This window comes from Manis javanica, chromosome 10, assembly GCF_040802235.1.
Source record: "Manis javanica isolate MJ-LG chromosome 10, MJ_LKY, whole genome shotgun sequence".
NCBI classification, from domain to species: domain Eukaryota; kingdom Metazoa; phylum Chordata; class Mammalia; order Pholidota; family Manidae; genus Manis; species Manis javanica.
In genome coordinates, this window is record NC_133165.1 from 69896616 (window position 1) to 69920479 (window position 23864).

At 39.6% G+C, this 23864-nt stretch overlaps 1 protein-coding gene across 1 annotated transcript in view; it reads left to right on the forward strand.

Moving 5' to 3' along the window:
* Positions 1-23864, forward strand: part of TRHDE (thyrotropin releasing hormone degrading enzyme) — a 395901-nt gene that overhangs the window by 226910 nt on the left and 145127 nt on the right. The window contains exon 6 of the mRNA XM_073213329.1: positions 6165-6302. Coding sequence (XP_073069430.1) covers positions 6165-6302 — 138 coding nt within the window. The remainder of the gene's footprint in view (positions 1-6164; positions 6303-23864) is intronic.

A 23864-nucleotide genomic window follows, 5' to 3' on the forward strand; every position in this document is an offset into this window, starting at 1 on the left:
GCTTCCAGAGGTTACCGAGTATCCCCTGTCAAAGCTCAAATCTCTTCCCCTTCTGTCACTTACCTTGGATTCCTTCTGTCTCAACAAAGAAAGTCCATTACCTTAGACAGAAAACGACTCCTCTCTGACCTGCCCATTCCCAAAACCAAGACAGAAATCCTTTCCTTTCTAGGCTTGGCTGGGTATTTTAGAGCGTGGATCCCTAACTTCTCCCTGTTGGCAAGACCCCTATACGACCTCAGCAAGGGCCCCCCTGAAGAACCATTATCATCCTCACCCCGACACTCCTTCATTAAGCTCCGTCAAGCCCTTGTAGAAGCTCCAGCTCTCCATCTCCCTGATTTGTCAAAACCCTTCTCATTATACATTCATGAGAGGTCCAGTCAAGCTCTAGGAGTCCTAGGCCAATATTATGGCCCATCCTTTGCCCCAGTAGCTTATCTCTCCAAGCAATTAGACCCCACAGTTTGGGGATGGGCCCCCTGCCTACGGGCATTAGCCGCTGGACAGCTCTTGCAGAAAGAAGCTCATAAACTAACATTCGGAGCGCCCCTTACCATTCTGTCCCCACATCACCTAAAAGATCTCTTAACCTACAAAAGTTTACAGACTCTCCCTCCCTCCAGACTCCTGACCTTACTGTCCTCTTTCCTCCAAAATCCAAACATTTCTTTCCTCCCCTGCCCGCCCCTGAATCCGGCCACTCTTCTTCCTCTGCCCTACTCTCCTCATACTCCCTCGCATGATTGCCTGGAAGCCCTTCACAACTTCCTTCCGTGCCACTCCACGATCTCCGAAGGAGCCCTCTCACACTCCGACTTCATCTGGTTTACTGATGGGTCCTCCTTTTAACATGAGGGCATCCACTACTCAGGATATGCAGTAGTCTCCCTCGAAGATGTCATTGAAGCATGAGCCCTACCCCCTGGTACAACCAATCAGCAGGCTGAACTCATTGCAGCCACCAGAGCTTGCACTCTGGCCCGGGACACGTCTCTCACATTGTACACTGACTCCAAGTACGTATTCCACATTCTCTTGTCCCACGCGGCAGTATGGAAAGAACGAGGCCTCCTCACCACAAAAGGGAATTCCATAACTAATTCAGCCTTAATTACTAAACTTCTAGAGGCTTCACAACTCCCACACCGACTAGGCATAGTCCACTGCAAATCACATCAAAAAGATGACTCCCCCATTGCAAGAGGTAACAACAAGGCTGACAGAGTAGCCTGGTCAGTTGCCCTATCAGAAAACGCATCAGACAACAATCTGTCTGCCCTTGCAGTTTTAGCCTTATCACAAGACGCCCTCTGCTCTCAGGACAAAGAGTCTCTCTTCCGCCTCTTACATGACCTGTTCCATCCCAGCCCCCAATCCTTGATCCATTTTTTACAATCTTTTTTTCCTCTCTCTCCTGAAGACAAAACCCTACTTAACCAAATCACCTGCACATGCACCATCTGCCAACGCACTAACCCTAATACCCCCCTCAAAGCCCGACCCTTCCCAGCTCATCAAGCAAGGGGTAATGTCCCCGCTGCAGATTGGCAAATAGACTTCACTAACATGCCCCCTGTACGACGTACCAGATACCTACTCGTGCTAGTAGATACATTTTCAGGATGGGTCGAAGCTTTCCCCACCACTAACAAACGAGCATCCGTAGTTGCCTCTATCCTCCTCACCCAGATCTTTCCTAGGTTCGGGATGCCCACTTCCCTCCAATCAGATAACGGCCCTGAGTTCACTGCCCAAATTATCCAGAACCTCTCCAAGTCGCTCTCGCTCCCCTGGCATTTACCTTGTCCTTATCGACCACAAGCTTCAGGAAAAGTAGAAAGAGCCAATAGGACTCTAAAAGACATCCTGACCAAACTATCTCTAGAACTACACCTTGACTGGGTTTGCTTACTTCCCTTAGCTCTACTCCGCATTCGAGCCCTCCCAAAGAAACCTTCCTTCTTGTCGCCCTTTGAGATCATGTACGGCCGCCCGATTTTACCCCCGGGGCTCCCTTCCCACAAAGGGCCAATTCCTCCCAATATAGCCCTTCCACTACTCTCTCTCCTCCGCACTGAATTGTGGAAATATCAGGATTGGCTCCTTCCTGATCCATCCGCCTCCCAAAATCCTCCTGTCTTACAGCCCAGCCAACTAGTGTTTTATAAGCCACCAGAAGATCAGCCCTCTCTCACCCCGAAATGGGAAGGTCCACACCCAGTTATTCTCTGCACCCCCTCGGCCGCCAAGCTCTCACTGCCTGATAACTCTGTCACCCCTTGGATTCATATCTCCAGGTTGAAACCAAATACCCAAGACCCACCTTCTCTGGACACCCAAGACCCATCAGTCACATTCCAGAGTCCTTCGGATACAGCCCAAGACGCTGTCTACTCTACCACGCCTCATCCCTCTGATCCCTTGAAGCTCCGCATCTCCTGTGCACCCCCTTTGCCATCCATACCTGAATCATGACTTTTTCCTCCTTTACTGCTCTCTCGCTTTTTTCCCTCATTCCTATTGTCTTCCCTGCCACCCCACCCTCCTTTTTATGGCGATTCAAAGTCAAGAGACTTACACACAGCATCAAACAAAAGTTACTGCCCTCATTGTCACATCAGACTGCCCTCTGAAAGGCTGCTCTGAGCCTTTGTACCTCCGCTTTCCTTCCTCCACCGAAGTATTCATTTACAGCTACCTTTATTCTCCCTACCTCTGCTTCCTCTATGACCAAAGACAAGCCTATTGCAGGCGATGGCAAAACACCTACGGGGGATGCCCCTACTGGTCTTGCACCATTCACTACATGGGTGACTTCCAGTACCCACAGTATTACTCCTCCAACCGTTTCATGAAATATCCCAACGGCTCATTCTCCTTATCAATCCCAGATCCCTGGGACTCTCGATGGGCTGCTGGAGTAACAGCCTCAGTTTACTACAAGGGGTCCTCGACCCCCCATGGTACCCTTCATATCTCTTGAGAGTATGTTCCCTCTCGCTCCCAGATCTCTCAAGTTGCATCAGATATCAGACATTCCGAGAAAGTCATTATCCAAACTCTTGATGGCACCTCTTCATCTTCTTATTCCTCCTACTCTTGGTTACAGCTCATTCAAGACACCACCATCTTTCTCAACCACACCCTCAACACCGCCAATTGTTTCTTGTGCGCATCACTACAGCGCCCACTGCTGGCCGCCGTGCCCCTCAATATTTCCAACTACTCCTTCAATGCAGAAGGACAACCCCTCCGTCCCCTGGCAGACATACCCCTATGGGAACCAGAATACCCAGATAATCTCACCATCCACCACTGTGTAGGCCCAACTCCACCCCCCTCCAGTGCACTTCACTGCCTCTCTATCTACACCCCTACCTCCGGCTCTAAGACTTTTACACAACCGGGACACTTCTTTTGGTGTAATGGCAGCCTTTTCAACTCACTACCTCTCAACTCCGATACACTCTGCATTCTCGTCACCCTAATCCCACAGCTTACACTTTACAGCATGGCAGAATTCCTTGAGCTCCAACCTCCCTTGCACTCACGCACAAAAAGAGCTGCTTTCCTTCCCATCATGGTCGGTATCTCTTTAATCACCTTAGCCATTGGGTTGGGGTTTTGGGAGGAGCTTTGGGTCACTCTCTATGGGCAGTTAGAGATCTCGATGCCAAAGTTGAGGGAGCCCTGACATCCACTGCCGATTCCCTAGCCTCTCTCCAAAGACAGGTCACTTCGCTAGCTAAAGTCACCCTTCAAAACCGGCGGGCCCTAGATCTGCTTACAGCCGAGAAGGGCGGCACCTGTGTCTTCCTCCAGGAAGAGTGCTGCTATTACATCAACGAATCCGGCATTGTAGAAACTGACATCACCAAACTCACTGACCTTGCCTCCAGCCTCCACTCTGCTTCCAATTCCAACCCATTCTCTTCAATACTAACAAACCCCCTCCTCACCTGGCTCTGGCCCATTGCAGGCCCCATAATAGTCATTCTTCTCGTCTGTCTCTTCTTACCCTGTATAATAAAGTTCATCAAATCCCAAGTCGGAAAAATCTCTAATCAAGCTTTCAACCAGCTTTTACTCAGGAACTACCAGCTTCTGGCCACAGAAGACCCCTCACCCTCACGTGACCTCCTCACCACATGCTGAGATGGACCTCTCTCTCCACTGGAAACTGTTCCTGGAAACAATGGCCGCAGACGCCTGGCTCCTGACACCCATATCCTCTTGGCACCATTGGAATCAACAGGTCCTCAACCTATGGTTACAGGGAACCTTCATTGATTTCCAACCTGAAGAAGTCCACATCTACTCATCCTTACTGTGGGGAGTCCTATCAACTCTTTCCTCCCAATCCTCAAACCATCACTCCCTTCTCCGCCCCTGTTCAGCAGGAAGCAGTCAGAGAGAAAGCAACGTCCACAAACCCATAGAGGAGAAAGAGGGGAATGAAGGGTCCCCACCAGTAAGATGGCAAACTTCCGGCTTCTTTTCGGGGTCCTCGGTTCCCGCCGGCGCCACCTGAAGCCCAATCACCTCTCGCCCCCCTCCCAATCCCAGCACCTAGCCAACAGCCACCAGCCCCATAGAAGTAACACCACAATCACCCTATGCCCCTTCCTATATAACCCAGTACCTTTCCCCAATAAAGCGGAACTCTCCGGTGAATTGCTGTTGTGTGTCGCTCCTTTCCTTTCACTTAGACCAAAACAAAACTGAAGAAATTAAATACATAGTCTTCAGACCACAAAAATAAGCTACTAGAAAATAAACCTTATATAGTTGGATGACTAATTAATTATATTATTGATTCCACATACTAAGTCATTGAACAAATGCTGAACAAAAATGTTTCTTTAAAGCCATGTTTAAAGTAACATGTACATATATATGCCCACATATAAGAATAGTTAACTATTCTTTTCTAGCATATTTATTCACCATTTCCACTTTTTAAAGCCAGTGTTTTTGGTGTACTTTCAGCTTGAAATTATAACTCACTCAGAAATAACATGCTGTTTATCTGCTGGTTCAAAACTAGGAAGGTCTAGCAATGAGTTTAGAGTTAGCTAAAGCAATTTAAGTGTTGTGGTGTTTAATCTCTGAAATGATACTCCTCAGGTCCCTACTTGTTATGTCTTGCATTTGCTTTTTTATTTCCCTCCTCCCTCAGTGAGGGCAGGAGGCCAGTAGGACTAATAGCTGCCAGCATTTTTGTTAACAACCAGATCTGTTTCCTTAAAGCACGTTTCTTATAATAAAAACAACAAAGAAGTACTTTTTCTTTATAGTCTATTTCTAACATAACAAATTAGCTTTTATTAGAGCCAACACAAATGTCTCAACAAGGCAAAGAATAGAAGTCTCGTGATTTTGTCTGTTTTCACAATTTTATGGTAATGGTCATTAATGCCCTATTGATCCCCACTTCATGTTCATTATTCTGAATTCACATATATACCCACAGGCCCACAGATATTATAGGTTGATGTCAATAACACCTTTCACTATTTGTTGTGATCTGCTAGAATTTTTTCAGAAAATAAATTGTGTGTGTGTGTGTGTGAGAGAGAGAGAGAGAGAGAGAGAGAGAGAGAGAGAGAGAGAGAGAGAGAGAGAGAGAGAGAGAGAGAAGGAATGCAGGACAGAGAGAAAGGAAGAAAGATGGAGAAAGAAACAGAACAAGGTATGGAGGGACAGGGAGAGAGAGAGTAAGCTGTTTAAAGAGTACTAAAAATAAATGGTATAAATAGCTAAACAGTACTAGAACCCTGAAATTTAGTTATTATCCTTATATCAAACTTACTAAAAAGGTTATTTGTGCCTGGAGTAGTAGTCCTGACCCTGTAGAAGGCACAAACAATACTAATCAGTTTCATTTACTTCCTAATGTCCAAATTTGCCTTAACCACTGTTAGAGCAGAGTCCATTGTTTTTATCTATTGAGGGCCCATTGTAGTCCATCGATTCTGTTTCATGTTGTGCTCAAATTAACCGCTTTCATTCTAGAGTAACTTTTATTTCCTGGGTTTTCTTTAGAGTTAAGTCTCATCATTAGGCTGATGAACATCATCAATGGAATAACATACATCCTGTTCGTGTTGTCACACATACTCTGTCATGACAATGATATTGCTCTGTCTACTGTATTGCAGGAGAAACAGAGGTTTCTGACAGATGTTCTGCACGAAGTGATGCTGCTTGACGGCGTGGCCAGTTCCCATCCTGTGTCACAGGAAGTGCGACAGGCAACGGATATTGACAGAGTGTTTGACTGGATCGCGTATAAAAAGGTGTGAATAGATAAGATCCAAGGCCAATTGGATATTTCACTACCTGGGGGTTGCCAAACTATCTTATGGTAAATGTGTTATATTCTTTTCTTCCTGGTAGATAGAAATGGACTATGAGTAAATATAGAGTCACTAGGTTCATGTCATTATATGAGTTAGGGATTTGTATTTGATACATCAGTACAATAGAGATGAGTGTTTGAAAATAATGCATAGAAATATTGTAAGTTATTAATGACTAAATGTTTAGAGATGATATAAAATTGCTGTACAAATGGTGTGATATGTCAGTTTTTATTATATGTATAATGAGAGCTGACCCCATATAGTGACTAATTATTTTTCACTGATGCCCCTTAAATACTTACTTATTTTGAATGGTTGATGCAAATGGATATAGGCTGTGATATGACATATGTATTTTATAAACATTTTTTGTTTGTTGTTTGTTCAACTTGTTTAATATGGAGTGGAATTTTTTTTAATAAGTTATCATTGATGTACATTCTTATGAAGGTTTCACATGAAAAACAATGTGGTTACTACATTCACCCATATTATCAAGTCCCCCCTATACCCCATTGCAATCACTGTCCATCAGTGTAGTAAGATGCCACGGAAGCAACCCAAGTGTCCATCAGTAGATGAATGGATAAAGAAGATGTGGTACATATACACAATGGAATACTATTAAGGCATAAGAAAGAAACAAATCCTACCATTTGCAGCAACATGGACGGAGCTAGAGGGTGATTATGCTCAGTGAAATAAGTCAGGCAGAGAAAGACAAGTACCAGATGATTTCTTTCATTTGTGGAGTATAACAATGAAGCAAAACTGAAGGAATAAAACAGCAGCAGACTCACAAACTCCAAAAAGGAACTAGTGGTTATAAACATTTTTAAAGAAAGATTTGGGGAATGAGGAATGGTTCCTGGATAATAAGTACAATATATGTAATTCTAAAGACTAGACTTTGAATGGCAAAGATTTTGGATGAATGACTAGCAGAAACAAGACATACTATGAGCATTTTTCCATTTGTTACCTGAATTAGATTTTTTTCCTTATATCTCTCTTAGTGGTTCTAATTAGTTGTTCTTAGTTCTAATTTTAACATGACCATTTACATTTTAGTATTGAACAAGTAGCAGCCACTTAATTGTTAAAATAATGTTAAGATCTACTTTATTTTTGGTGTAGGTTGAATTGCATTTATTGAGACTTCTACACACTTTATTGATTTAATAATGTTTTAAGTTTTTAAATGATCTTGTTAATATTTTTTCTGAAAAGCAAGATATCCCAATTTATAACTAGAGGTTAAATAACGGTTCATCAGAATTCCTTGGTGCAGTAATTTGGATATTTGGTTTTTGCACTCAGGAATTACTGTGTCGATGATTATTAGTTAATACTGTATATAATAATATGTGAAGACACAAATTGTGTTAGAAAATATCTTGTCAAGTCGCTGACCATTGCACTAGCTAAAAACAAGGGTTTTTGAAGTTTTATAAAAATAAGTGGATGTACAGAGCCATATTTAAAAAATGTATTAAAATTTATTTAAACATTAAATAAACAAATAATAAAATATTAAATAACACATATTTAAAAATGTATTAATTTTTAAACCTCAGGTTTTCTAGCCAGATTTTGTGCATGCACATTCAATTCATTCAATAATATTGATTCTTAAAATATAGTGCAGAAAATAATTAAGGTAGCTTGAGATAAGTTTGGAGACATGTCTGTAGTTATTTCTCACCTACTACCAATTCTAAAAGACTATTTTTAAATGCCAGTTTTACTTCAGAATGATAATATTGGGAAAACATTATTCTGATTAAATGTGTTATGAAGTGTTTTTACATGTATGTAACATCTATCCCAGATTCCATATATCTGAGCAATTTCAAATTTATTCAAGAAGGCTAACAAAACAATAGGAAAAAACGAAGATGTAATGATTACTATTCTACCCTCTGTACCTTTTGGTACACTTGCTTGTCAATTTACAAATGTGATAAATGAGCAAACTGTACCAGGGTGTTCAGTACCATCATAAAGGATCCTGGTTTACTTGTCTTTGGCCATGTATCATTTGTTTTAAACTTTATTGAAAAATAATTGACACATACGATTGTATACATTTGAGTTGTACAATGTAATGATTTGATATACATATTCATTGTGGCACAATTACCAAGATCAAGATAATTAACACATCCATCAGGTCATATGGTTAACTCTTTTTTTGTGTGCCTGTGGTGAGAATGCCAAAGAGGGACTCTTAGCAACTTTCAAGTATACAATACTGGATTATTTAAAGCTATAGTCACCATGCTGTACATTAGATCTTCAGAATTTATTCTTTTTTATAACTGAAAATGTGTACCCTTTGACCTACAGTACCCCATTTCCCCTTCCCCTACCCCTACTTGGCAACCACCATTCTATTCTGTTTCTATGACTTTTTAAAAAAAAATTCTACATGTAAGTGATATCATGTATTTGTCCTCTCTGTCTGGATTATTTTATTCAGCATAATACCCTCCAGGTTTATCCATGTTGTTGCAAATGGCAGGACTTCCTTTTATTATGTAGATAATATTTCTTTTTTTTTCTTTATCAATTCATCCATTGAAAGACATTTAAGTTGTTTCCATATCTTGGCTATTGTGAATAAATGCTGTGAAGGACACAGGTATGTAGGTATCTTTTTGGGATACTGATTTCAGTTCCTTCAGACAGTATATGCAGGAGTAGGATTGCCAGATCATATGTCCCTATGGACATTCTGCTGGCTCACATGGGCCATGGGCTCATCTTCTGTGCTGGAAAGGATGGGCTACATAATTGGTGAGCCTGCTGAAATTATTGGAAGTAGGGTTTCCAAAAACAATGATGGCTAGAAAAAAGTAATGGATACCAATTTCAGAATCTTAGGAGTTATGATAGGAATATGTACAAGATACAGTCATGGGAGTAAGAGGGAGTGCTAAAAAGGCAAACAAGGACCATTTTGCAGAGGAGGCTTAGAAAAGGAACACAGTAGTGACTGAGGGGAACATTAAAGAGTTCAACATGATCATAGACTGGTGAGGGTTTGCTGTAGTGGACAGGCTGGAGAGATAAGCTGGTAAGAACTTGGAGGATTTCTTATATGTTACAGGAAGATTGAAATTTATCCAGCAGGTCAACAACCAATGGAGAGTCTCAAGCAGAGGAATAACACAATTAAAACTGCATTTTAGAAACAATATTCCTGTTGGTGTGGTAGAGGTGGAAATGTGATAGATTTAGCATTTCAGAAAAGATTGTAGCAACTAGAATTGCAGCTTGTAGAGCTCAATTTTTTTGTTTTATAGTTGTAGTATTTAATAAAAACTTCCCATTACTGCTCTTCTGTGCTTTTCTCCCTGAAGATCCCCATTACTAGGCAACATTAACCTCTGCCAACAGTCAACCTCTCATTGCATTAGTGCTTCACTGCCTTATCATTTCTTATAATTATTCCCTTAATAATTATTCTAATTATTCCCATTTCTATTTTTTGTTATTCTTTCTGCATAGTAATTTCATTACACTTTAAATAATTTTTTGTGTAGAAATGTTTTATAGGGGTAGAGAAGATAATAGAGAAATAAAGGTTGGGAATCAACAGACTAGATATTAATTTTTGTGGATTTGACTTTAAGAAGTGAGTGTATTTGAATACTCAAGGCCATTTATTAAACATATTAAAAGGAAAAAGTGTCTAAAATTACAGACATATTTTTAGAATGGGAAGAGAAAAAAGTGAGAACTAGTCTGTAAAAAGGAAAAAGTGAATTACATTCTAGTGAAATGAATTTTCCATTTTATGGGTAGATTGAAAATGAAGATGCTTTTATCCTGAAAGTACAATGGAATGAGGAAAGTACCGTTCACAGATTAGGAGGACTAGAAAAGATGGATTGAGACAGTCTCTTTGCTCTAAAAGCATAAAGGGAAATAAGAATCAATGACCCAATGACCTGGATGATGAAAGAGCAAATGCTCATTAAATTTACATAAGATGCCAAATTAGAGAGGATTGCTACAAGCTTGGGAGAGAGGAACGACATGACTTAGGCAAATTTAAAGAGGATTCTTTAGGAAGAACACTTTTTAGCAATTCTTATATGAAGGTTGATTGTATACATAATACATATATATATGTATATATACACACACATAAATATAAATATACATATATATTTTATGCACAGTTAATTGCAAGAACTTTAGAGAACATGCAGTGGGTTTTCATATCAGTCTTCAGTTCCTGCTCACTATGGAACAGTCAGACATCCTTAACAAATGAGGTTGAGGAATGAGTTTCTGCTCCAGGACAATCTGCATCCTCTTCTGTGGGTCCCCTGATGCTATTGTCCCCAGGCCACCTGGTGCCAGAGCCAACCTTCCTTCTATTCCTTTTTTTTAAATTGAAGTATAGTTGATACACAATATTATAATGGTTTCAAGTATACAACACAGTGGTTCAACAGTTACACACATTATTAAATCTTCACCCCAACTAGTGCAGTTACTATCTGTCAACATAGAAGACATTACAGAACCATTGGCTATATTCTCCATGCTGTACTTCCATCCCTGGGACCAACTTCTACTATGATTGAGAATTTTTGTACCCTTTTATCCTGCTCACCCTTCTCACCCACTGCAACCCCTCTCTCGTGGTAACAACCAGTCACTTCTCGTTGTCTATGAGTCTACTGCTATTTTGTTCATTCTGTTTTGCTTTGTTTTTAGATTCCACAGATAAGTGAAATCATATGGTACTTCTCTTTCTTCACCTGGCTTATATCACTCAGCATAATATCCTTTAGATCCATCCATCCCTGTAGTCACAAAAGGCAGGATTTCTTTTTTCTTTATGGCTAAATAATATTCCATTGTGTATATGTACCACCCATTCTTTATCCATTCATCTGCTGGTGGACACTTAGGTTGTTTCCATATCTTGGCTATTATAAACAATGTGGCAATAAGCATAGGGGTGCATATGTTTCTGAATCAGAGATTTTGTTTTCTTTGGGTAAATTTGTAGAAATGCAGTTAATGGGTTGTATGGCTAGTTATATTTTAAGTTAAGTTTATATTTAAAGCCTCCATACTACTTTACATTCTGTCTGCACCAGTTTACATTCCTACCAAAAATGTAGTAGGGTTCCCTTTTCTCCACATCCTTGTTAACACTTGTTATTTCTTTTCTTTTGGATAGTGGCCATTCTAACTGATATAAGGTGATATCTCACTGTGATTTTGATTTGAATTTCCCTGATGACTAATAATGTGGAGCATCTTTTCATGTGCCTGTTGGCCATCTGCATTTCTTCTTTGGGAAAATGTCTTTTCATGTCCTCTGTGTGGTTTTTAATCAGGTTATATATCTTTTGGTGTTGAGGCCTGTGAGTTCTTTATGTATTTTGGATGTTAACCCTTTATCAGATAAATCATTTATGAATATATTCTCCCATATTGTAGGATGCCTTTTTGTTTGCTGATGGTGTCCTTTGCTGTACAGAAGCTTTTTGTCTTGATGTAGTCCCACTTGTTCATTTTTTATTTTGTTTTTCTTACCTGGTGAGATGGGTCCAGAAGAAAATTGCTCATGTTTATGTTCAAGAGATTTTTGCCTATGTTTTTCCCAAGAGTTTTATGGTTCATGTCTTACATTTAGGTCTTTAATCCATTTTGAGTTTTAATTTTGTATATGGAGTTAGACAGTAATCCAGTTTCATTCTCTTGCATGTAGCTGTCCAGTTTTCTCAACACCAGTTATTGAAGAGACTATTCCCCACTGTATATTCATTGCTGCTTTATCCTATATTAATTGACTATATATGCATGGGTTTATATTGGCTCTTTATTCTGTTCCATTGATCTCTGTGTCTGTTCTTGTGCCAGTACCATACTGATTTGATTACTGTAGCTTTGTAGTACAGCTTGAAGTCAGGAAGAGTAATATCCCATTTTGGTTTTTTTCCTCAGGATTGCTTTACCTATCTGAGGTTTTGTAGTTCCATGTAAATTTTAGTATTCTTTGCTCCAGTTCATTGAAAAATGCTGGTGGTATTTTTATAGGAATTACATTGAATCTGTAAACTGCTTTGGGCAGGATGGCCATTTTGGCAATATTGATTCTTCCTACTTATGAGCACAGAATAGATTTCAATCTATTTGTGTCTTTAATTTCTCTCATCATTGTCTTATAGTTTTCAAAGACAACAGGAAAAGAATTGACAAGCAAAAAAAAATGCAAGGGGTCATGGTGAATACAAATGAGAAAAAGTAGGGTGGGGTGGCAATTCAACTTGCAATGTTCTACTATTATATTCTGGACTTAGTGCTTGAAAATCCATGTATGGCTAAAGAGGAAATATATACAATTTCTATCAATTTTAGAATTGAGTATGAAAAGGCCAATTAGCCATTTACATCTGTCAGCCTTTCTGATACCAGGTTCCCCACCCACAGCATCATGTCCGCCAAACCACGGTTAGTATACTGAGAGAGCCCATACTAACTCTACATCCAGGACAGTGCATTCTTGTAGAAAAATGTCAGGAATATAACCCAGTAGTAGATATAAAACATGTGAAATCAAAATAGCAATTATAGTAAGAGTAACAGTAAAGCACACCTACCATCTAAAGAGCACTTACTATGCATAAAGCATTTGGTGAAATGTTTTGCATGTATTAGCCCATTTACTCCTAGAAGAAGAAACTGATGAAGAAATTTAGACTTAAGAAGTTACGCGATTTCCACAGGGTCAGACGTTGAACAAGTGAATAAACCAGGGTTTGAAGTCAGACCTGCTAACTCCAAATGCAGGGCTCTTATCTATGAAACTTTTCAAATAAATAAATTTCAAGGTGGGTTATGATCTCACCTTGAAACTTCAGGTGATGGCAGATGGCAGATGGCAACTTCAAGCTCTCAGGCCACATTTGACCCTTGTTTTCTCTCATCCTGTTTGTCAGGTAATTGTCATTGCTGTCAAATATTTTCAGAATCTGAACTTTTACCATCATCACTGTTTCCATATTGGTCTGTCTCACCTGAGGCTTTCAGCTCCAGGCAAGTTCACTCGGGATTCAGTGAAACCAAAATGACAACAGTGCATCTCACAGTGGCAGGTCAAATGCTAGAATCCTGTTTGCCTCCATCTCTGCTTCAGACTCAGCCTCTGCCCCAGACTCCATCTCCACTCCAGGCTCTGCCCTTGCCTGCAGCCTCTGCTCCCCTCTCTCCTGCTCTCTTGCTCTCTTTTATAGGACCTCCTTCTCTTTTTCTCTCTCTAAGCACTGAGGGAACTATTTTATAGCAATACCAGCAGTAATGGCTCATTGCCAATGGGTATGCAAGCATGCCCCTGTGCAGTAGGCTAAGTATTACCTCATTACACGTACACAGTGGATATCAGGTGAGGATCCTGGCCATAGGACTTCAATTTTATCTATACTCCACCCTACAGGATTCTCTCCTCATAATCTATATACCCTCAATCTTCTGTGATGGTCCCTATGTGAGAAAGCTGGGGTATTGTAACCAGATCCCACAAAAGAAACAGAGGCTATAACAACATATACAAATATAAATTATGATACAGATAACAATTAAATTATGATAATCCTCCAGCCTAAGGAGTTCAGTTGTCACCAAGTGGCCATTCCCGCTGTATTCAAACCAGTTCTGCTAGGGTGAGTCCATGACTTGCACTTTCCACAGGAAGCCAGTGATGGACCCAGTAGGGTGCTCCATGCACCCCCAACGAGCAGCAGCTTTTGCTAGGGTGTGTGCCTAATCTACAAAGACAGTAGAGGAAATTAACCTTAGGGATGATAAGACACATGTTTTAATGATACCAACATAGGCAAATCTTGTACACAGTATACTCCTTTGAGGGTAGACACCCTATTCCCAATGGGATTCAGGCTTGTTTCACTCTGATAACTTTATCCCAGTTTTCATCCAAACTTTCACCTTAATTCCATCAACTTTTGCATCCCCATATCCTCCCAATCTAACCTTAGCCCCTGAAAATACTTCAACAAACAATATTTTGAATCACAGTGCACTGGGCTCCCATATTAAGGGGTCCCAGAAAAGTTCTTCCCCTCCCCCTGGCCGTTTTACCTGTACATGTACAAATGGCCTCAGGTCCACAGGTAGGGGTGTGGCCAGAAAACCCTGGCCCTTTTGTCAGTCTTTATCTATCCACCTGACCACCCTGGAAGATTCCTGGTCAGTTTTCACATTGTCATCTTGGCCTCTACGACAGTGGGGGTCCTGGGAAACCTCTCAGTGTTGCCATCGTCTGGTCCCCACCTGGTCCCCCAAGGCAGGGGCCTTGACCCTCCTCTCAGTCCAACTGTACTGCCCAACTTTCTTCCTGTGAGGGTTCAGGTGGGATTGGCTTATTCTCTAGCAGAAAGTCCTGGAGACACATGGGCTGGTCTTGTGGCTTTGTCTCCATCTTCTACTTCTTGGTCCTCAGTGGCTGATACCACTGCTCTGGCTTCAACTACTGACACAATTCCAGTAAAACTGTTTGATTTCCCATACAATTTCTGTCTGTTCCATACAGATCAATCCACGTCTGGGTCCTTGAGACCTTCAAGGAGTCCTTTAAACTCTCCCTCTGAGTAGCGGACCACACTGCCTTCCGTGCCCGCATTGCCTCCCCCAAATCTGCTACAGTATGGGTAACCCCATTTATGGGTTACCCTATGTGATGGGAAGGAATGGCTACTTGGCACCCAAAAAGCAGGGGAGCCATCTGCAGCATGGTACCTCTCATCCCTGAGGTAAACAGCTCCTTGTCTGGGCCATGATTTCCTGGGTTATAAATGGCATTTTTCATGCCCAACTATAATACCTGTTGGAGCTTGCCATGCATCTGCCACCTAGTGGGGATGATGGTAAATCTCCCTGATTGGACCATACAGTATGAAGCATGGCTATCAGCCAGTCAGGAAGGGAGTGGTTCCCTGGAGTCTGGTATGCATTTTGTAATGGCTGCTGCAAGGCAGGATGAGTTGTTGGAGAAGCCAGCTTTCCCTTTATAACCTGGACAGAGTATCCCATCCACCGCAAATGTACAGGAGGCAGGCTGACACTGCCTCCAAGCGTTTCTACCAAAACCGGGAGCCCAAATCCACTAGCTCTGTCTGAGTATATGGTGGAGCATGAAGTGCTCCACAACCTGGAGAGGAGGCAGCACTCTCCCAGAGGAAATCGTGGTTGCTGTGTCTTTATTTCCGTAACTATAACCGGGCAGGATTTCTACAGAGGAGAGGTTGGTGCCTCTGGCCTCACCTCCACCCCCTCATCCTTGTCTGACATATATTGTGCTTCTTCCTGTGCTACCACAGCACCTCACAGTGAGGCCCTCTCAGTCATCAACACATTTTTTACCTCCTCTATAGCACCTCACAGCTTGTGTTGTTGTGCTGCCTCTTCTCATGTGTCTCACAGGAGTATGCCCTTCTCCTTTATGACCTTTCTTAATACTGTGAGAAATAGCCAACCCATGGTTTCTGCTGCCTCTCAGGCTCTCTGTTTCTTTAAGAAATTCCCTATTTTGCAGAGGGCCTCCTCTACTGCTTCAGGCTTCACTTCCACTTCTCCCCATCCTGGGGTGGGGCCCACTCCTCTGGAAGGCAAGATATCTTGGACCATATGCCCACTGGAGGATACCCAGGTGTCTCCCCATCCATACAGGCAGCCTGCTGAAGTACCCCTCCCATGATGGCAGTCTTTTCTGCTTTTGGTCTGTAGCAAATCCTGCCGAATGCCTCAAATATCTTGCCTGAGGGTTTTAGCCCCAGGCAAGTTCACTCTGGATTTGGTGAGACCGAAAAATGACAATGGAGCATTAGAGGTAGAAGGAGCTCATACCAAGCTGTATTCTCACAGTGGCAGGCCAAGCACGAGAATCCCATATGCCTCCATCTCTGCCTCAGACTCATCCTCTGCACTAGGCTCTGTCTCCACTCCATGCTCTTCCCTCATGTTTAGTTTCTCCTCCTTTCTCTCCTGCTATCTTGCTCTCTTCTCTAGGCTTTCCTTTTCTTTCTCTGTCTCTTAGCACTGGGGGAACTCTGTTATAGCAATACCAGCAGTAATGGCTTGTTGCCAACAGCTATGCAAGCATGCACCTGTGCAATAGGCTACGTTTTACCTTATCGCTCATACACAATAGTTATCAGGTGAGGATCCTGGCCATAGGACTTCCACTATCCCTGCATGATTTGAATCTCCACCACATTGCCAAAATAAGTTTCCTAAATTTCTCTCTGCTTCTAATGCTGCTCCACTGCAGTCTATTTTAACCAAACACTCAAAGTGATCTTTTTTAAAAACCTAAGTCAGGAACCATACAATGACTCTCCACCAATGTGAGAATAATAGACAAGTCTTTAGAGAGGTCCTATCATCTGATCTCTACTCACCCCATTCTCCCTAAGGAGCCAACCCATTTTCTTTCTTATCCTTATGACTTCATCTCTAATTACTGTCCCTTCACTCACTTCTCAGGTACCCCTGCTGCACCAGCAATCTTGCTTTCCCTGAAGTCCAATGAAATTCCCTTCCACACTTGGGCCTTTGGACTGGCTGTGCTCCCAGTAGGGAATGATGCTATGATAGATATCATCATGGTTCTCACTTGTCCATCAAGCTTTTACTTAAATGTTACCTTTTCAAAGAACCTACCCATTTAAAACTCAAATGACACACTCGTTCTTTTCTTCACTCATTTTTAAAGTTGTCCAGTGTTCCTAGGTACTGATCACCTTCTAACATATTATACAGTTTTTTCAATGTTATGTTTCCTGTATTATCTGGCATTCTACTTTCCTGCATTGAATGTAAGCTTCATAAATGGAGGGATCTATGTCTGTGTTTTTCATTATTTTGTAGTACACATCATCCTGTCTTTATATAGTAGGCACTCAATAAGTATCTGTTGAGTTGAATTAAAGTAAATGTCAGAAAACTAATATGAGCAAAACATTATGTTGCTCAGAGAGAAAGATCCCATCTGTTTATAAGAATTAGGAAAAGGAGTTGGCACTTGAAATAGGATTAAAGAGTTTCAGATGTAATTCCATATGACTTCCGGGGGGGAGGAAGATTGTGTTGCACAGTTGTTCTGTTTTCTAATAGGTTCTGTCACGTGTGGCCTGACCCCTCAGCCCTGGACCTCCTGGGACCCCTTTCCTGTGTGATTAGCTCTTCTCCTGCTGTTTCCATGCTCTCCTGCCTCAGGCACTCAGCCTCCTCTGCAAGGCTTTCCAGCTCTTATTCTTCCAAACAGGTCCTTCTCAGTAGCCTTTGCTTTCTCTACTCACACATACTATAAAATGAATGTAATTAATTACTGCTTTTTTCTCTTTTGACACATTTGTATGTACAAATGTATCAAATATTTTACAGTATTTGTCATATTATATGTATTGAGTAATATAGCACTTACGGTCATTTCTGTAAAGTAGTTGGACAACAGGATATTTGGTCAGATGTATAAACAGCAATAATACTACTGGTAGGAATAATAGGATCAATTGTTCTTGCTATTTTGCCACTGGACATTCACTTAATTATCTTATTTAATCTCCCACTCCTGTAGGGTAGATATTAGTATCGTCAATTTACATATGAGTGAACAGCAGCCCAGGGAGCTTAATGGTGTTCTTGGCCCTTAGGTATAAAAGCTGGGATTTACATCTCATTTCTAACTCATGCTCTTTCCACTCTACCAGGATACTTTCCTTAACTAATTGCCTATTATGCCACTGTTTCAGTAGGAAATATGATTTGGGTTATAGTCTTTTATACATATACTAAAGTAAGGGATTTTCCTGAATGAAAAAGTATAGTATTTTTAAGCAATGTACTAGCATGCAAAATAAAAAATAAGGGTTATAAAATCTTGGAAGTAATAATCACTGGTTATGATCATCTCATAATAAAAATGTGAACAAGTTTCAAAGGCAGAAAAATTAAAGAGACAGAGAAAGTGATGGAGGGAAAGAGAAAAAGACTGATTTTAAAACAATTGGGGATAAATTCTATCAAAGAAAACTAAAGAACTTAAGTATGTCTACCCTGGGGGATAGAGGGCTAAGAGTGTCTTAATAATTGGCTCTAATATATGAACAATCATTACAGGAAGGCTGCTCACCACTTCTCTGTCGACATCAAGGTCAGAGTAAGATAAATGGCCTTAAATTACAAGAAGAAATTTCAGTTCATCTAAGAAGGAGCTTCTTGATATAAAAGGCAATTAGACATTTTAATATATGAACTACCAAGGATTTTAAAATCTTCATTCTTTGATATTATTTAAAAATAAAATAAAAAATATGCTCCCAATTTAGCAAACTAAATTAGAGGAGAACTAAAAAAACTCTTTCTGGATCTTGACTTTCTAGTATATCATAGTTAAATAATGTAATATAAAATTCATAATTTATTAGAACTTAATTTTACATGCACATATTTATGTTTGTATCACTGGATTTCTCCCTTGAATATAAGTGTAGAAGTATGAATGGTAAAAGGAACAAATTAGTTGCTTGTTAGGTAAAATGGGAAAATTTGGAGATAATTCCCATCCATCTCTGAATCATCTATTGATATCTGTAAAAAAAAAAATCATCGAATGTCCCGAATAGGACAGACTTTTGTCACTCTGTTCATTACCAGTGAGTCTTGTCTTTTCCTTTAGCCTCGAATTACCATTTTTCTAAGCCAAGGGGATTTTAAAACATCATGAAAAAGGAAATGCCTTTTGCCTTTCTAAAGAAAATGTACATGGTAGGAGGAGATGATTTTATTGGCATTTCTATGATAAATGTCCTTACCACTTACTGGTAAATTATTAATTTGTGCATTTTGCTGATGGAAGCAAGTTTTCATCTGCACATGTGTTTGATTCATCACCACTTGAATGGTTTCCTTCTTTTTTCTTGTGCAAATCTTAATACTTAATACTTAAAACAGCTTCTTTTTTGTTTTTGAGTCACTTGTACTTAGCTGCTCCTCTCTGATTGAGATTTAACTGATAAAACTGTAAAAAGAAGTATGTATTTGATGAAAATAAGTAGCAGGTTATTCAAAAAGTGAATGGATTAATCCTGCTCAAAGGATTCTTACCCTCCCCTGCCCCTCTTTCTGTCATTGTTTTGATATTAGCAGTTTAATATGCTACTTCTGAATTCCTCTATTGCACACAGTTTCTGTCCTTTTTGCTGAAATGCTTAAAAAGATGTGGTGTTGGTTCTGACTTTATTCTTCTGCATTTTTCATGAAAGCCAGAGTGGTGATCACACAATATAAGAGGCTTAAGAGCCAAGCTGTGTCAGTCTTAGCTTGCAGAACCTGGCTATAAAGAGATTCTGTTTCTGCAGCTTTTTGAAATGGTTTCAGAACCACAGTTGTCCTTAGAATTTCACTTATGCAAAAAACCTAATTCTAGTGACCTTTGCAATGGTTCGCACATGCCAGATCTCATCAATAGCTATAATTAAAAGTAAAAAGTACCATTTCAATTGGCATAAATGATAAAATATAAGGAGTTCCAATCCTTTAACTTGCTCATGGTACAATAATTTATGACTTTAATTCCATTAGGCTAGGAGGCAGCTGTAATGCATCTCAGGAAGGAATGGGGCTTTTGTTAACAGAACAAGGTCAGTTCATTCAGGAGACCTGTGAATCTCAAATTGTTTTACACAGGATATTCAGAGAGAAATAGTAATTGAAGAAGATAAAAACTAAAAAGAATTGGGAATTGGCCAATGTATAGGTGGATTGCAATGTTCTGAATAGATTTTCTGGAATAACAGGAGTCTATGGTGGTTAGAAAAAGGACAAATAAAGTTAGGAATAAATTAAGATTTAAAGGACAAGCAAGGCAACTGGAATTAAGGGTTGACATTTTGACAAATGGGAAGTACAGAAGAATGAAAAAGGAGAACAAGAATAAAACTTTCTTTTTATAAAAAGAATGTGGAGAAAATGAAGAACAAAAATATTCATCATGTAAGTAGTTTGTGTACTTATAACAATGAAATAGGTTGGAAGTGGACCAACTGAGTTGAATTTCCCATAGCTTAAGAGTGAATGGGTTGTGTTTTAACATCTGATTGATTCACATTTTTACTCGATATTAACTGCCACCCATTTTTGATCAATCACACAAGGTATGTTGATATAATATAAAAATCATCAGAAGCCCTACATAGTTACCACTGTTTATATATAAAGTTATTCCCCAGGTATTTTACCTTTAGGAACCCTTTTTATGACTGTTCCTTTGTTATGTGAATCCAGAGATTGTCTACTATTATTACTAAATATATTGTACCTTCCCAGTAGTAAGCAGTTCACCTGGATATTAATCAAACACATATAGAAGTCTCAGTCAGAGTTTTTTCAAACGGGCCAAACTGTGTTACTGCACAGGTTGATACAAATTGAGTAAAAAAACCCCAAAACAAATTTTAAAAACCCCTTCTGTTTGTCCCACGTAGGCTTCTGGGGGGTAAATATTCTATTTCCTTTGAAATAATGAAAATATTTATTTGGACACATTTTCAAAGAAATTTTCATGGATTCTTTCAGTGGAGTCTAAGGGCAACTTGATGCTCTACTGAGAAAATTATCTAGAGACTACATGTTTTCTACATCTTCTATCATTCATGCTATTGCATATTTTCTGGTAGCACTGAATCAAGGTTTTGGTCTTCCTGATTTTTAAGAATAGAATGTTTTTCAGCTTTTTTTTTTGAGTTGTTTCTATACCAGATTAGAAGGTTTGACTGTGATTTCATGTAACACATTCTTACCTTTGAAAAACAGATTAAAAAAAACAACAATAACTGAAGCTGGCTTTTGTCTTCAGGGCATTTTCCCAACTAGGAGAATGTGAGCACACTTTTCAAGGTTTCACAGAGATAGAAAAAGAAGACAAAGCCTAAGGTGAGACACTTAATTGGAGACCTCCCATAAAGCCAGGATCTTAAAGATCTGTACCTTTAGCACACAGATGAACTAGGAATAAACCTACCTCCTTCCTCAGGGGAATGAAAAGAAATTGTCTGTTTCAACTATTGACAGCGGGTAGAGCGGGAAAGAAAATTTCCCCTAAAACTTTGTGAACACAAGTAACACATGGATGGCATTGCAGCCTCAATGCAAGCTGCCTTGGTACACTCTAAACTTCAAGCCAGGATTTTAATTTAAAAGGCTTGGTCCTGGACCAGATGCCAGACAGAAACTAAGAGAAGTCCTTTGGAGAAACACTTGCTTTCATATCACATCTCAAAAGATTTCCACAGATAAATACAAAGGAAAAAAGAGCGTCTCATAGCCAAAAATCATTAATAATGCAAGGAAACAAGATTCTACGAACATGAGACAGCTGAAACAATTGAAAGCAGAATCATTCATACATATAATTAAAACGTTGGATATGTCAGACATAGGATATAAAATAGTATATTAATACATTTGCAGAAATATAAAGAGGCTTGAAAATTTAAGCAAAATGCAAGCAAATTTAAAAAGCAATTAATGAGGATTCCTAGAAATGAAAAGGTAATAACTGCATTTAAAAATCTAGTACATGCAGTATAGGCTTATTGCAGATTAGACAGAGCTGAAGGAAAAATTGTAAATGGGAAGACAGAATTGAAGAAACTGTCCAGAGTACAGCACAGAAGGACAGAGATGGGTAATATGCAAGAAAGGTTAAGAGCTGTAGAGAGGGATTGGAAGTTCTAACACTGTACTCAAGGCTTCGCTCACTTTGCTTTTTCCATCCTTTGCTTTTTCTTAAAATTATTGCTTCATAGCTTCAGGGATGAAAGTTTTTGGCAGTAACATCATTCTTCAAAATAGAAGTCTGAGTTTGAGCTCACATTCTCTTTATCAAGTAATAAAGTTTAGCCATCAATAAGGCATTGTTTTATCAGCTTTATTCTCTTTTATAACCATCTTAAATGCATGAACAAAACAATGATATTAATTTAAAAATTAAATACAGCATGTTATATTTTGTATAATATAAAACTTATATTTTTATACTAACAGTTACTCTTTATTGAGTGCTCACTGCATTCCCAAAGTTTTTCCATAGATCATTCCATCATTCCCCCTAAACATTACATCAAGCTGAATCCCAAAGGACTTACATTTTTTGGGGGGTGGGGAGGGGTCCAAACTTGTAAACTTATAAGTAGAAGGACCAAAATTTCAACTCAGTATTCCTGACTCCAAATCTGTTCTCTCATTGCCTGATTACATAGTCAAATAACTGTTGACTTTCACAGTAGAAGGTTATATATTCAAATAATTCTGCTTTTCATCCAACCATTTATTTAATCTCCCTTTTGAAATGACCGTTAGTCACAATTTCCTGCCTAAGAAAACCAGTGTCATTATTTTGTAGTTCTTGAAGAGTCAACCTTGATCAGATATTTTTATTTTCTTTGTCTCCCCTTCTTATCAATCTTTATTTTACCCTATTTAAGCTCTCTTGGGTTTACTCTCCTCTACATTTAAGCCAACAGCCTAAAGATTCTCAGAAAAATTCTATGCCAACATGGTCTTGTAGCTGAGAGACTCTAAGTGGAGATGTACATGGACTAGAGAGGAGCTGAGTGGGTCCAGGTGACCCTGAGAGGCATGGTTAGGCTTCTGGAGAGTGGAGCACATTCAGAGGCAAACCAGTAGGTATAGTTCAGTGTGTCTGAATTTTACCATAGGATGCAGTTAGCTCAGTGCCATAAAAATATCTGGCCTGAAGAGGAGAAGTTTTGGTATGTATCCCCCATTAGGTACTATCTGCCAAAGCAAAGTGATGACCAAGCCGTTGAATATCTGTGTTTTGCTCATGTATTCCCAAAGTATTTTCCAAGTATTTTCCAATCCCACAATTTTCAAGGAAATGTGCAAGGATTTAAGGCCACATCATTTTCTTCTGGAAGGGCATCAGTTACAGCAGGAAGTTTGTGGGTAAATTGGAGCAGCTGAGACTATGTCACTAGTCACAATTCATTAAGAGTAACAGCAAGTTTTAAATGCTATCTAATGTCTAGAAATGTTTCTCCAGTTTGGGATGAGTATGGTGGCAGAGCTGGGGAAAAGGTAGCATGTTTAAAGGTATTTATGACTGAAATAGTAACCTTAGTTAATACTCTGTGGCACTATGTACCTGTCACTTTTATATAATTCTTTAAGTATATTAAATGTCATTTAATCCTTAGAGCAACCACACAATACAGATACTCTTTCCATTTCCAATTGATAGATGAGGAAGCTTAGGTAGTAATTCACCTGACATCGTAAAGTTAGTAAATGTTGGAGTTGAGATTCATATACTGGCAGTTCTATCTGTGATCTTAGTTAACTCCATCAAGACTGGTGGCTCTTCCATTTCTTTTTCTGTTTTTAGAACACATTGCACATAAAACATGAAAAGAGACTCATTTATTT